Here is a 14,417-nt window from a genome sequence, read left to right on the forward strand (position 1 = left end):
ATGAAGCATGCTATGATGTTATATAAATCATGATTAATAAGCAAGGAAGGGATGTCAGTTGGAAAGGGAATATGTTTAGATTGTAAAGTTTCCATGAAAACAGTGCGATCGTATAAGGGACAAGAAAAGAATATATGGTTAATGTCAGCCACCTCAGCACCACAGTCACATTTAGGATCATCAATAAATTTAAATCTAGCAAGATCAGAAGGAGCACTTGTATGGCCCAGTCTCATGCGTGTTAAGCATGATATTTCGCGTCTATTCAAGTTTTTATTGTAAAACCACGGCTTTATATCATTTTGAATCTTAAGATAATAATTTCCAGATTCCAGGCTGCTCCAAAACCAAAAGAACTCCCAGGCTAACCTGAGATATCTTTTGGGGAGTAACAGAAGATCATGACAATAATTTTTATATGGAAAGATATCACCAGAAGCAACAGCATCTACGGCCAGACGATCAGCTTTCTCATTTCCGGAAATTCCACAATGACTTGGCACCCATACAAAATTTATAGTAAGCCCTTTCTTTTCGCATTTTAACAAGATGTCTCGGATTTCATATAACAAAGGGTAACTGTTTGTTATTTTGAAAGGTGATTTTAAAAGAATTTGGAGACCACTTTTAGAATCGGGAAAAATTACACATTTATTTAAATTGAACATGCAAACATACTCAACAGCTTTATAAATACCAAATAGTTCTCCAATAAATACCGAAGATTCCGGAGGGAGTTTAATTTTTTGTACAACATTATACTGGTGATGAAATAAACCAACCCCTACACAACTATTCGTAGAAAGTTTTGATGCATCTGTGTATATGTGATGCCAACCAGACCAATTTTCGCCCACTAAGTTGTTAAATTACGGTTGAGCACTTATTTTATCCTTAGAAATATTGGATTCTAGAAATACTTGCGGAGAAATAATCAAAGAGTCAAAATCTTTCTCGTATACAGTGAGTAAATCTAATACGGGCGATAAATTAAATCGGACATAGTATTCATTAGTGTAATCATGAAGTAAAAGGTTTTTTTGAGTTGCAGTTCATTACGACCCCATAATTAATTTTTTTTAAATTTCTCTGCAGCAATGTACTGTAAACATGGTTGCGGTACCGAAATGTCAAATGTTCATTAGCAATACAACAATAGCATTTACAAACTTACCTATCTGGGCCCAATTTTATAAAGCTACAAGTTACAATTTACAAGCGGAAGTCTCTTTCTAACACATAGGGTCAGAAAGAGACTTCCGCTTGTAAATTGTAACTTGTAGCTTTATAAAATAGGCCACTGGAGGAACATTCACAATACATGTTAGCACTACACTGCTTTTAATGTTTTGTAGTTATTTTGGTAGATAAAAGTACTACTAGGCGTGTTAAAAGATATTAAATCTTATTTATTTATCATGTTTATCAACAAGAAACTGACTTCATTTTAATCAGTCACGATGACAGCACTTGACGTGATTATTTCTAATCTGAGCACCTTTGATAGCATACCCTTTTTGAAAATTCATCTAATATCAGTAGAGTCTGTGCGGAAAGAGAAGAGTCGTGGCAGAAACGGGAACTAACATTTTAAATTTTATATGGCAATCAAACCTTTGACACCTGTCTTGTAAAAAGTAAACAAACTTCTGTCATTGTATATTTTTATTAACAAAAACCGCAAGTTTTATGTATAAAATATTTTCAAAACACGATGAAACCGTACATGAAACCACAAGAAAAATTATATTTAACATTGTTCGGTTTTTTCAGCGGGAAGAAAACGGCTAAAAGCCGACTATCGACTTACAAAAAGTCGCGGAACGTGTTTCCGCTATTCACGGGTATTGATGTTGTATTTAATATTAAATAATTACCTATTTAATAAGCCCCCTAAGTGACTTGTCTCCGGTACATAATCGGTAAGTTGAATGAATATATCAAAATATATTAATTTTCATAAATATGCAGGTCATTCATGATCTTTAAAATAACTGACAAATAGTCTTGATACTTGCCATTTTATGCATATTTATATGGAATTTCTTTTTCTGAATTGTGTAAAAGTACCTACGGTATCTCGAATAAAAGACCGCTAAGTAGGTGATATGCAAGAATTCGTAATCTACGTGCCGGATTCAAGCACATCCAGTTGAGATGAAGATAGTTCTATGAGTGTCCCTGGTTGTTTTGAAGCTAGCTCAAACATAAGTGACATTGAATATTTTAATTCAGACTTCGATTACAAAGAATGAAACTTTTTCTAATAAAATATTTCTTTATTTGTAGGTTCTGTTAGTTACGAAGTTATATTTCATATTTAGCAGTGACTTTTCGGCGAAGTAAAATATCGTGAGATGAGAGAACCGGACATATCCCAATAAGGCCTACCTTCTTATGCACTATTTTTATTCATATTCATATTTATTATTAATAAAGTACACATACATTACAAGTCAAGTTTACAATGGGTGAAATATATCCCAGATAAAATTACAGTTCTATTGCCCAATTTCTACCCGATCTACCCGGTTTTAATAACTGTTGGACTGCACAGATTAGGCAGTACATAAATGAGACTCTATCTTGTTTGGTACTAAAATTACAGTTGTATTGGGCAGATTCTTAACTAGTTTTAGCAGTTTTGTCAATCGCAGTCACTTTTTAGTACTTATCTGAGACATAAAAACAAGTGTGTTTTAAAAAGAAAACTAGTGCCTGCGCTAAATCAGAGGATTGAGTTGACGAGCCGACACCACCATCAGGCTCCGTTTAGTAAGCCGTGGTAAAAAACCGGAACAAAAGGGATTCAAGTATCATGACCTTTAGTGTCGTACTATAATCACGTGACCAGTGTTGTCAGCATAGCAAAAACCATAAAATAGCACTGGCGCGCCCTCAAATCCCACGACTCTTCTCTTTCCGCACAGACTCTATCTCATATCATAAGTGATTATTGTGTATTCATGTCGTATTTAATTTGCCTGTTTTTTTATACCATGATGGCGGAAAATAAGCATACGGCCCGCCTAATAGTTGTACAGTTATTACCAAAATTATTTCGAGAATTAACTAAACCGTCTAAACACCACACAACTTGGTTGGTACATTGTGTGAAAACGTGGCAAACTCTTTGGTGGAATTGCAAGTTTCTTATTTTATTCCAACTCTGATTTGACAATGTCAGTCGTTCGATTCAAAAGTAATCGTATGTTACAAAAATGCCTCGTTTAACAACTTTTACTGCTCCTGAATTAATGGACATGATTTTAATTTACGGTGAAACACTACAAAATGGTCATCGAGCGCTAGCTGTGTACAGAGAGCGATTCCCTCATCGGGTTGTACCAAGAAACGCTCGAGTAATTGTAAACGCGATACAGCGAGCTCGCGAAGGATTGCCCGTAACTGGAAGGGTGGAGGGGGCAAAACTAAACTCTGGTTTCTCAGAATTTGTATTGTTGTAAATTGTGTTTTTTAGTTTTCTTTTTTAGTTGGTTTTCTTTAGGTAAGTATTTCAGCAACTTCAGTACATTTCAGTTGTAATTTCAATGGGTCGTTATTAAAATAAATTATTGCTTTAATAAGATTTTTTCATGTAATTTGATTTTAAACTAGGTAGTAATTTCGTCCGATAAAAAACATCATACTTATTTATTATTTACCCACTCATGACAGTTAATGACATTACATACGCTTGACATACGCAATAGGAGTTTTTGAAAGTAACTGTCAACGAGCGTTTAACGTGAGTGTGTTTGCATTACATTGCGGGCTGAATTATTTTGTATAGACAAAATTATTGTTGCAACTTTAAGTAAATGTTATCTAATTACCTTTACTTTGTCCTATATTAACCACCGTTAAGAGATTCGCCCGTATTAGATTTACTCACTGTATAGGAAGGTTAATATGTCTAACAGTAGGAGAAGATAGAGACAAAAATTTAAGGTAGCTATTAATTATACAAGGAGGCGTTCTATTACGCCAATATGGAGACGACTGCATAATTATGATCATAAAGAGTTGATAAAATTTTGTGATAAGAGGATGTACCGAAAATTGCATAGTCCTAAAAATGAATCTATCGGATAAAAATTGACGTCTCAAATGCGCAGGTGGGTCAACACACTCCACTTGCATGGCATTCGCTGGACTGGTTCGCATAGCACCAAGGATTGTCCTTAGTGACTGTATGACATTTAATACTTTAAAGGCATCTTCTACAAATCGTTACGATAATCGACAACGATTTGTCATACACACGGCAGATAAAACTGCGCCGTTCGGACTGCACAGTTTTATCGCTACGATTTATCGTTACGTGTGTAGCCGGTATGTTACATTGTATGTATGTTACATTCCACTTAAGTACTTTTTTTATTTTTTACGTCATCCTTCTGGACAGGCTAAGATTGGACTCTAGAGTCTGGCTACTGAAATTTTATCTAAATTTTTGGCGGGAAATTCAAAATATCTTAGGCTGGTCACACTTTGTGTAGTAGGAATTATAGTTTTGATACTAGACAATATTTTTGATATTCTGTGCACAAGTAAGGTACCTAAGGAAATAAGTTAAATAAACGTTTACGTGCACTCAAAGTCAGGTCACATAATTTCTACCACTATTTAAAGTATGTACAGTCAACGACAAACACGTATGTTTACGTTCCAATAATTAGATTTTATAGATATTTTTCAGAACTTTCAGTTTATCCGTTTCTTTATACCCTTGTCCTATTTATGAGATTCAGGCCATGGACCTAGAATACTACGGACGTAGTTTTGCTAAGACAAAAACTGTGATTCCATCATCCACCAATTTCCTAGTATTTACGCGTGACACACACACATTGACAGTTATCTCAATGCCCTCATCCACCAATCTGCCGTCAGACGGATCGAAACGTCAGTGAAGTAAATTTGTCCAAGAAAAATGTAAAATATGCCGGCATGCGTAGTTAAATCCTGCAAGAATTGTACCGATCGAAAGAAAAAAAGTGACGGAATAACTTTTCATAGCTAATTTGACCAATTATCAAGGTATAGTACATAAAATCTCCATATTTCATTGTTTATAAATGCGAAACAGGGGTGTGACCAGTAAGTTGAATAGGGTAATTTCCCGAAAGTAGGGTAATTGATGCCCTTCTTATTAAAGCAGGTATATAAGATTATGTAGGTATATAAGAGATCATTTAGGATATTTAGGTAAATAGCTAAATTATTGATTTTGCACTTCAAACTAGGTCGGTATGGTAATTTCCCGATAATAAGGAGATTAAGGACGTTTACATGAATTATGTTTGATAGTTAAAGTTTATTTGTTATGTAAGGTAAACATACTCATGGTGCTCGATGCGGGCATTAACATGTCGAGCACTAGTACATTTACCTTATATTTATTTTTTGTTTAAATCCAGATATGTTACAAGTTAAATATCATTAGGTAATAATATTTGCACAAAGTAATTGTGCAACAATGCGCATTTTCAAGACCTATAAAATCAGTTAGGTACACACTTTTTTTTTTGTCTAACGTAAAACTGACCTATTTTTTAATATTTAAAAACAAAGACGATAATGAAAATATTTGTTTCCCCATTAGGGGAGAATTTGTGTTACATGGTATCACTCGTCTACACGCACACCTTCAAACCGTCCGCCATTGCAGTGTCACAGTTTGTCTTCAGTGACATTCCCTCTGTCAAATATATAACTCTATGATTCAGGCATTAATAAATTCACGTACTTAATCAAAGTAATAGGCAAATGTTAGAACTTAATGTTAAAGTATCAAAATATTTATAGAGCACCAACCTCCTAATTTGTTTACATTTGGTTAGGAGTTGTAAACATTGCAGTTTTTCGTTATACAACGCTACATGTCGACTTCACACATTGTCGTAATTATTTACGACCTTAAATAATAGTTTGCGAACCTCACTCAGTACAGAAATTATTAATATTATTTACAGGGTTGGGCAAAATACTGGCTTCCACGTATTTCAAATACAAATTACGAAATACATTTTTAAAAGTATTTGAAATACCAAATACAAACTACTTTGGTGACTGGTATTTGAAATACAAAATACAAATTACAGTGTTTAAAATAATGTATTTCAAATACAAAATACTTTTCATTTTTTTTGTTTAATCATTTAGTTTTTTAACGAATATCCTTTCCTAAAACCGTATAGGGTCATTGCGCTTGTTTTTGTCCAGCTCTAGTTTTCATCCACTTGACGAAATTTGAATATAAACCTACATTGCTGCAAATAAATAAATAAAATAAAATAGCCTTTTATTTCTTGCAATTTGACATTTTAGAATAGTTTTTAAAGTTAATATTTAGCAAGAACCCCGTCTTCGCAGGTGAAGGCCTCCTCCAGAGTTTTCCACTCATCTCTATCTTGAGCTATTTGCATCCAGTTTTGACCAGCGATATTTTTTATTTCGTCTTCCCATCTAGTCACAGGTTTTCCTATACCCCGTTTTCCTAGTGGCCCTTTCCATGACGTCACATTTTTGCTGCAAATAGTAAATTAAAAATGAAATATATTATTTGCCTATGGGAGCGTTCAAGTATTACGTAACGCAATTTTTGGACTTTTTGGACATTTTTGACCCCCCTCCCCCCCCATGTAACGCGCCGTAACGTTTTTCCGTCTTGTCCCCTGGCGGTTGACGAAAAGTTCCGCGCAGAATAACTCGCGCATTGTACCTATTTGCCCTCGTACAAGTCGTACATTATATTTAAAAAAAAACGTCCCATTTTAGGATCATAGAATTTAATAAAATGTATTTTGTAGAAATGTATTTTGAAGCTTGAAGTATTTGAAATACAAAATACAAAATACATGTGAGTGCAGTATTTGAAATACCAAATACAAAATACTTTTCCAGGTAGTATTTGAAATACAAATACAAAATACTATAATGTATTTCAAATACTTATTTCAAATACATGTAATTGAAATACTGCCCAACCCTGATTATTTAAAATAAACCCCTTATTAACCGCAAACAATTTGAATGAATGACACAAATTGACAACTGACTTTTAGCTTTTTTTTTTAATCATAGACAATTGGTGATACAACAACGAAATATCTCAACAATTTTTGGCTAGCCAGACTCTATCAGACTCTATTCCAAAGAATATTCTATTCAAAAGCCCCCTAAAGACTATGCGCGTGAATCGCGGGCGAAGCCGCGAACGCGAGTGTGGAGTCGATTTCGCTGTCTGCGAAAATCGACGCCACACTTACGTTCGCGGCTTCGCGCCGCGATTCGCGCACGAGTGTGGAGGAGGCTAAACGTGTGAACTTGGTTTAATGAAAGCAATTTCAGTCGTGTATACGTTTCTCGTAAACATATTTTCAGAAAATTATATTTGGGTGCTGGCAACTCTAGACGAATACCGGATCCCATTGTTTTGGCCTACGTAGCTTTATAACGGATTAGTGAAAATCTCAAAATTTCAAATAATAAAAATTAATTAGTATAAAAAAATACATAATTACGTTACTTTTTATGTGAAACGACATTTTAAATTTAGTTCTTCAAGCCTGTAAAGGTCAAAACGAGTGTTTCATTCCGTTTCAATGATTGAGCCGGCCTAGTATCCAAATGAATAAAAAAAAAACTTAGTTGACAATCTTTCCGCCAGAGTTCGCTTCGCTGCGTCTTTGTGACGTCACTCTATTGATTGAAAGGAGATCGTCTTTTAGAGACGCCATCTTAAAAATAAAGTGATATAAGTTTCGGTAGGGTAGATTATATTAAAAATCCAAAGTAATCTCCTATAAGACATTAGCAATCGAGCTTAGATATTATTAATATTGTGATATCAGGTATAACGGACCAAGGTACATTTCTATTTTGCTTTTGTTGTAACATGAAATTTTTGAAATTAGTTTGTTATTTACCGTTCTTCTGCTTCAGTCTTGTCTAGTACCGTTATTACGAGCTAGATTCTTCATATCCGCAATGGAGATTATTTCTCAACTTATTGGCAATATTGTGTATAGAATTTAATGTAATAAAAACTAAAAGTGATCGATCCAGCATTCGTTGTACGGATGTAACACGTCAATAAAGACCTCGAAGGGCAGGGCTCCAATTTATTGTCCTATCAGTGCTGTGAAAGTGATTTCTGTTCCTGTGATCTGTGGCTTCTTTGATACGGTGTCTACTTTGTTAGAGTAAATCGTTATAACGTAGTGCAACTATAGACAAATGGCTGACTATAATAACTTGTAGTTTGATAGAATTGTATCTTTACGATTGTGGATTAGCGGAATTTGGTTTACTGTTATTCGAGTGATGAAGTAATTTGGTGTAAAGTGGTGAGTTGCGTTGGTTGCAGTTGGTGGTCAGTTGCGAGGGTGACCTCCTGATGGTGTGTATATCGCAGCATGTCTGCACTCTCGACGCCGGGCGGCGGAGGCACTTCGGCGCAGAGCAAGCCGACGTCCGGCAAGCAAAAGTATCAGAAGTTGGACATCAATAGCTTGTACTGTACCAACAAAGTAAGTTAATACTAGTTTTTATTGCATAGTAACTAATCTACTGGGTAACTCTGCTAGTTTTTTGTAATGAGTAGGTGATGACTAATTATGGTTGGCTACATGGTGTTTTAAGATTTAGCTGTGTGTGATTCATGTTATTGTCTAAAATTAACAATTAATTGCTTAAACTAGATCTACACATACCAACCATCACAGAATTACCTGACAAACTGAATTAAATCATAGGTCAGTGATCCCTTTAAAGGTATGTGATTAACTTTTCATTGAATACAGAATTTTGACTAAAGGGGTCAAAGCTTCTTAAGTCTTAAGGAGCCCACAGATTACCAATTCGCCGGACGATATCAGCCTGTCAGCTGTTCAGAGCTGTCAAATTTTGCGCTTAACTGACAGGCTGATATCTTCCACCGAACTGGTAATCAATGGGCTCCTTAAGACTTAAGAAGAAGTCTTCTTAATGCTGATTTTGATTTACCAGGTGCAGCTTTCATATGGTTATGTTTACTTTAAATGTGTAAGCAAGGAACTACTGTTCTCATTGTTACTCATAGAATTGATACAGTACATTGCTCAACAAAATGTAAGCTTGTTGCTGCCCATTCTAATATACAATGATGTTTAATATTCATTAGTTTACAGTTTAAATTTATAGATTTTCTAAACTGACTAGTTTGTATTTACTAAGAAATCAAAGACTATAGTCTGTATTTTGTATGAACTAACTATTCATAGCAAATAGTATGGACAGTTCATTTGTTTCTTGCAATACAATATGTGGCATAGCACTTTATAGTTAAAAAACAGCATATAAGCATCAATTGTTCAAGTTTCTTCAGTATTATACACTATGAAGAGATGACTGCCCAGTTGCCATTGTGTCAGATTTAGAGGCCATTTCCTACTTTCAATACAAATTGTGCAATAGAGAGGAACAAAATCATTCTAAACTGAATAAATCGACCTTCAGTTTGTTAGTGGTAGTTGCTGGAAGTTATATTGAAACTAGGTGTCATAGAAACTTGAAATAATAATTTACTGGGGAAATTATCAGTGATTTGTAAGTGTAATTACCTTATACTGAGTATCTTTGGTCTGCAGAAGTACAAAATCTGAAACATTTGGTAAAAAATAAAGTTCTTCATATAATATTACAGATTGACTATAACTGATATTGCAAATGTCCTCCGGCAATAACTTTTAATCTGGCTTGTACCTTTTTTATATTTTCATATATTATTTAATTCCTGCCACTACAAATTTATATTTACTAAGTGGATTGTTTATGAAAAAAGGATAATGCTGAAGAATAGCCTAGTAAAACATAGCAGCACTAAATTGTATATCATAATTCATGTTGTCACTGAATTATATACTATATATCAATATTTTTAATCTTTTTAGAACGAGAGCTCTGAACCGTCATCTGTGAAATCTCAACTAAGCCGTAAACATGGAATGCAAAGTCTCGGAAAAGTACCCTCAGCCCGGCGTCCACCTGCCAACTTGCCTTCTTTGAAAACTGAAACTGGACAAGATCCCAATACTAAGTAAGTATATCTATTACTTTATTAGGTCTGGGACTGTTTCCATTACTCTCACTCAATAGCCTAGTACTGTTTGATTATAATTATTAACATTCAATAGTCTAGGGCAGGGGTCTCCAAACTTTTTCACCTGAGGGCCATATTGCGCCTCAGAAACTTTCGCACGGGCCACCTTCGGGCTGGGGGTGTATCTGGTTGCTGCTGTTAGGGCTGAACCCCTGGAGCCTGGCTCCCGAGGGCCGGACGCTTTGGGTTTCGGCGGGCCGGTGTGGAACGCGTCGCGGGCCGGATTTGGCCCGCGGGAAGGGGTTTGGAGACCCCTGGTCTAGGGTATTTCATTAAGGGTGACTTTAAATGCAAGCTTTGTTTTCAGCGCTGTCTCTACTGCTGCCACTACTGCACCTGCACCAGCAACATGCACTACTCAGACTACGGTAAGAAATTTATTTTACTACTAGGATTTCCCAAAAATATTGCATATGTACTGAGGCTCTTTCCTGACTTGGTGCAAATGTGGTGTTCCACGCGATATTTATTCCTGATTGGCAGATGTGTGCGCCATCCATACTGAGGTTGCACCGGTGCTTTACCCCTTAGTAGACTGTACACTGACACTAAGAGCCAGTTTAGGTTATGGCTGTAAACTTCAAAGGTCATCCACAGGGAATTTTTAAATAATGTTTCTTACCTAGTTTTGGTTTCGTTTTTGGGATATCCCATATTCCTAATATTGTTGTTGTAACTCTGTTGTAACCGAATTAATGAATAGCATATACAGTGGTAGGGTTAGTTTATAAATTCAGGTGTTATGAATGGAAACCTTACGTCATCGACATGCTGTTTTGTGAGCAGCAATAATTAATAATAATATTAAAACAACTTACTATTTTGGCTCACCTATCCAAAGAGAATTTTAAGGGCTGAATTAGACGGCGCGCGAACTCGCCTGCGATTTTAATTACATTGCGTACAACAGTACCAACACCCAACAAGTTACGTCCAATTCTACCGACCGATCAAAAACAGCAATGTAATGAAACTCGTATGCGAGTTTTTGCATCGTCTAAATAGGGCTTAAAACAAAAAAATAAAATTCTTAAGATAACTACGCGTAGAGTTTTTAGAACGTACTTATTGACATGAGTTTATCAAGGGACATTGGTAATATAACCATAATGCACTTTTGTCTAACTCCTTGACGAAAATGACTATACCAACGTAATTCATAGTAGAGAGAGATAATATTCCACTGCTCAAAGAGAGAGAGATAATATTAAGCTACATCTACTGTTCTGGGAATTTCAGTTTTTAGAAAGGTCGGAAAATCTTGCTTTCCCAAATCCTAAAATAAAATGAGCTTTCTTCCTCCTTAATAGGGAATATTAGGCAAAGCTCTGCGGGGGTGGCACCTTTGTGGCATATACAGTAAACAAACCACATTGACACGTCACACGTCACGTCAATCACATGGCCTACCGCGAAACAAAAAAATCGAAATTTTGTTATCTAATCTCTCTATCACTTGCATATTCGAGCGATAAAGAGGCAGATAACTAAATTTCGATTTTCGCGTTTACCGGTAGGCCCTTGTTAACAAACCGCCTTGATGCATCAATGTCATAACAGTTTAAGGCACAGTACGTATGTATTAGTTAGTCTATGAATTTACTGAGTCGGTAGTGCTGCACTCTGGCGGCAGAACATTGCAGTAATATTCCCTATTAAAACGGAATTTGCAACTATTTGTGGTGACCTCGCGCTCATCGTAAGCGCTTCATAACGGGATGTCTGTGTAAATAAACCGGGCAAGTGCGAGTCGGACTCGCGCACGAAGGGTTCCGTACCATAATGCAAAAAAAAAACAAAGAAAAACGGTCACCCATCCAAGTACTGACCACTCCCGACGTTGCTTAACTTTGGTCAAAAATCATGTTTGTTGTATGGGAGCCCCATTTAAATCTTCATTTTATTCTGTTTTTAGTATTTGTTGTTATAGCGGAAACAGAAATACATCATCTGTGAAAATTTCACCTGTCTATCACGGTTCGTGAGATACAGCCTGGTGACAGACGGACGGACGGACAGCGAAGTCTTAGTAATAGGGTTCCGTTTTACCCTTTGGGTACGGAACCCTAAAAACTATCTATGAAACGCAGTGTCACATTGCACTCTCGGCGACTAATTTGATACCGGGGCAGCGCGGACCGTGGGACACTGACGCTTGCAAACTGCACAAATATAATCAGCTCGAAACAGCACTGCCGTTCGTACCTCTTCCATTAAGTTGAACTTATAAGCCATTCTATTCTGTGCCATCTACTTACCCCCTATGCATACAAATTTTACGGAACTGATTTAGTTAAATTATGTTTTATCCCTTTCTTATAAATACATAATTCAAAAGGACAGATAAGGACTAACGATTATTAGCCAATTGAGGTTTGTAACGCGTTTATGAATAAGGGGTTCGCTTTCTAGCGAACCGTGTTACTGTCGTCTCTTGTAAGCCTAAGTGGCCGTCACCAGGCCGAAGTATGTTAGAGCGAGAGTTACGCATGACACGATAGATGATGGCAACCATCCTATGTTTACTGACTGACAGTTCCGAAGAGAATAACAGCAAGCCATAATTTTATCCATCTTTATGTCATCCTCATGTCATGATATTTCACCATTAACCATTAACTGGTCAGTTGGGCACTTACGTAAATGCGTGGGGAAAGCTATATATAGTAGCCTTGTTTAAGCTTTGTTAGATAAACATAATCTATAGACTGCTAAATCAGTAGGTACCTCTGTAGGTCAAAGCCATGATACAATGTACAGTGAATGTCGAGGATTTATATTTTAAGATTTCAAACTCAAAGTATACTTTATTATTTTTTTTTTCTTTATTTATGTAGGCCTCGCAACAAGCTCTTATGAATAGTAATTAATCTTAATCTAATGATCAGAGCAATTTATTGATGTTAATATATATTTTATATATAATTCGTCTGTAAGAAAGTATTTTGATACTATATACCTTCTAATAAGGTGTAAGTTTGACATGCATGTACAATACAATTTTTTAATATCCCGTAGGTATTTATTTAAGACATTCTAACGTTAGGACTGCGAACAGAAAATGTATAGCTTACCATAGACTTTCTCACATAATTTTTGTTTGTGAATATTTTTAATTCTCTTTAATAAAAAAAATGTATATGTGGCGGCCGATCGTAAGATCAGGCATATCGTGAAATGTGAAAATCTTTAACTCATTCTCTGAGTCGACCGGGGCTCCTGTTTCTGGGCAGTTTGCCCTTCTTACGATACTGCCTAATGTTACGATCGGCCGCCGACATATATACTATTTGAAGATTTTCATGCAATGCGATTTTTTTACTCGTTATACATATATGTCATGTCGTTATTATTATAATAGCCTTATCTGTGATATTGGACATTTTGGTATATTACTTTACGACCGATATCTACACATTATTTATATTATACAATTAAAATCTCTGGAAATAAGTCACACGAGTTTGATAAATGCCATAAGAACAAAATGGTATAAAATAAAGAGTAAACTCCCTAGAGTTGCCTAGTTACCGGGAACTGGTTGATTACGGGCGGTTGGGTAATTGCAGCCGATCACACCGCAACCTTGCCGCCTGCGCCCAACGCCCGCCAAATCACTACTTACCATCTGCTGTCTACTAAATTACATTTTAATTTTGAATATTCTTCATTTAAGTTTCTAAATAGTAAATTAATAGGTAATTTTAATGCATTAACCTCCCACAATGTATGAAATTTCTGAATATAATAATATTCAAGAATATGATAAATGTTTTAAAGCTAAAATATAACAGCCCGATATTTAAGAGAACATGTTGTGGACTACTTGAGGCGTTGTGAATTTCATTAAGTTTCCAGCTTTGCGAAAGTTTTTATTATTGTTTTAGCGCGCGAGTGTTGATTTCATTTGAATGAGCCAATGTGCATCCGAGATGGCGCGCACGCTCTCTCGGAGACGCCGCTATGCGCATGCACCAAATTATCGATCGTGACTATCTTTTCTGTTTGAGTCTCATATCTTATTTTCTAACAAAGTATCTTGGTAGCTATTGTCAGCTTTCCCCACGTTTTTCGATGCCCGCCCACAATCTACAGGAGTGGTCATCGTAACTAGGTAGATTTTAATTCGTTTCTGAATGTCCCGCCGTGTGAGCTACGATGAACAACTGACCTAACCTACATTCATCAGTCCCTGTTTTACTTGATGTTATTATTTTGTTGGTGTTATATTAGAGCGCATGGTTGTTGACTATTGCTATTACTTTCACTT

At 35.9% G+C, this 14,417-nt stretch overlaps 1 protein-coding gene across 5 annotated transcripts in view; it reads left to right on the top strand.

Moving 5' to 3' along the window:
• Nucleotides 1–7,703: 7,703 nt before the first annotated feature.
• Nucleotides 7,704–14,417, top strand: part of LOC134678544 (protein PRRC2A) — a 37,460-nt gene continuing 30,746 nt past the window's right edge. For all 5 annotated transcript variants that reach the window (XM_063537128.1, XM_063537130.1, XM_063537129.1 and 2 more), the window contains exons 1-4: nt 7,704–7,874; nt 8,375–8,537; nt 9,939–10,084; nt 10,455–10,515. In XM_063537128.1, coding sequence (XP_063393198.1) covers nt 8,424–8,537; nt 9,939–10,084; nt 10,455–10,515 — 321 coding nt within the window. In that variant the 5' untranslated portion in view covers nt 7,704–7,874; nt 8,375–8,423. The remainder of the gene's footprint in view (nt 7,875–8,374; nt 8,538–9,938; nt 10,085–10,454; nt 10,516–14,417) is intronic.

This window comes from Cydia fagiglandana, chromosome Z (assembly GCF_963556715.1).
Source record: "Cydia fagiglandana chromosome Z, ilCydFagi1.1, whole genome shotgun sequence".
NCBI lineage: Eukaryota > Metazoa > Arthropoda > Insecta > Lepidoptera > Tortricidae > Cydia > Cydia fagiglandana.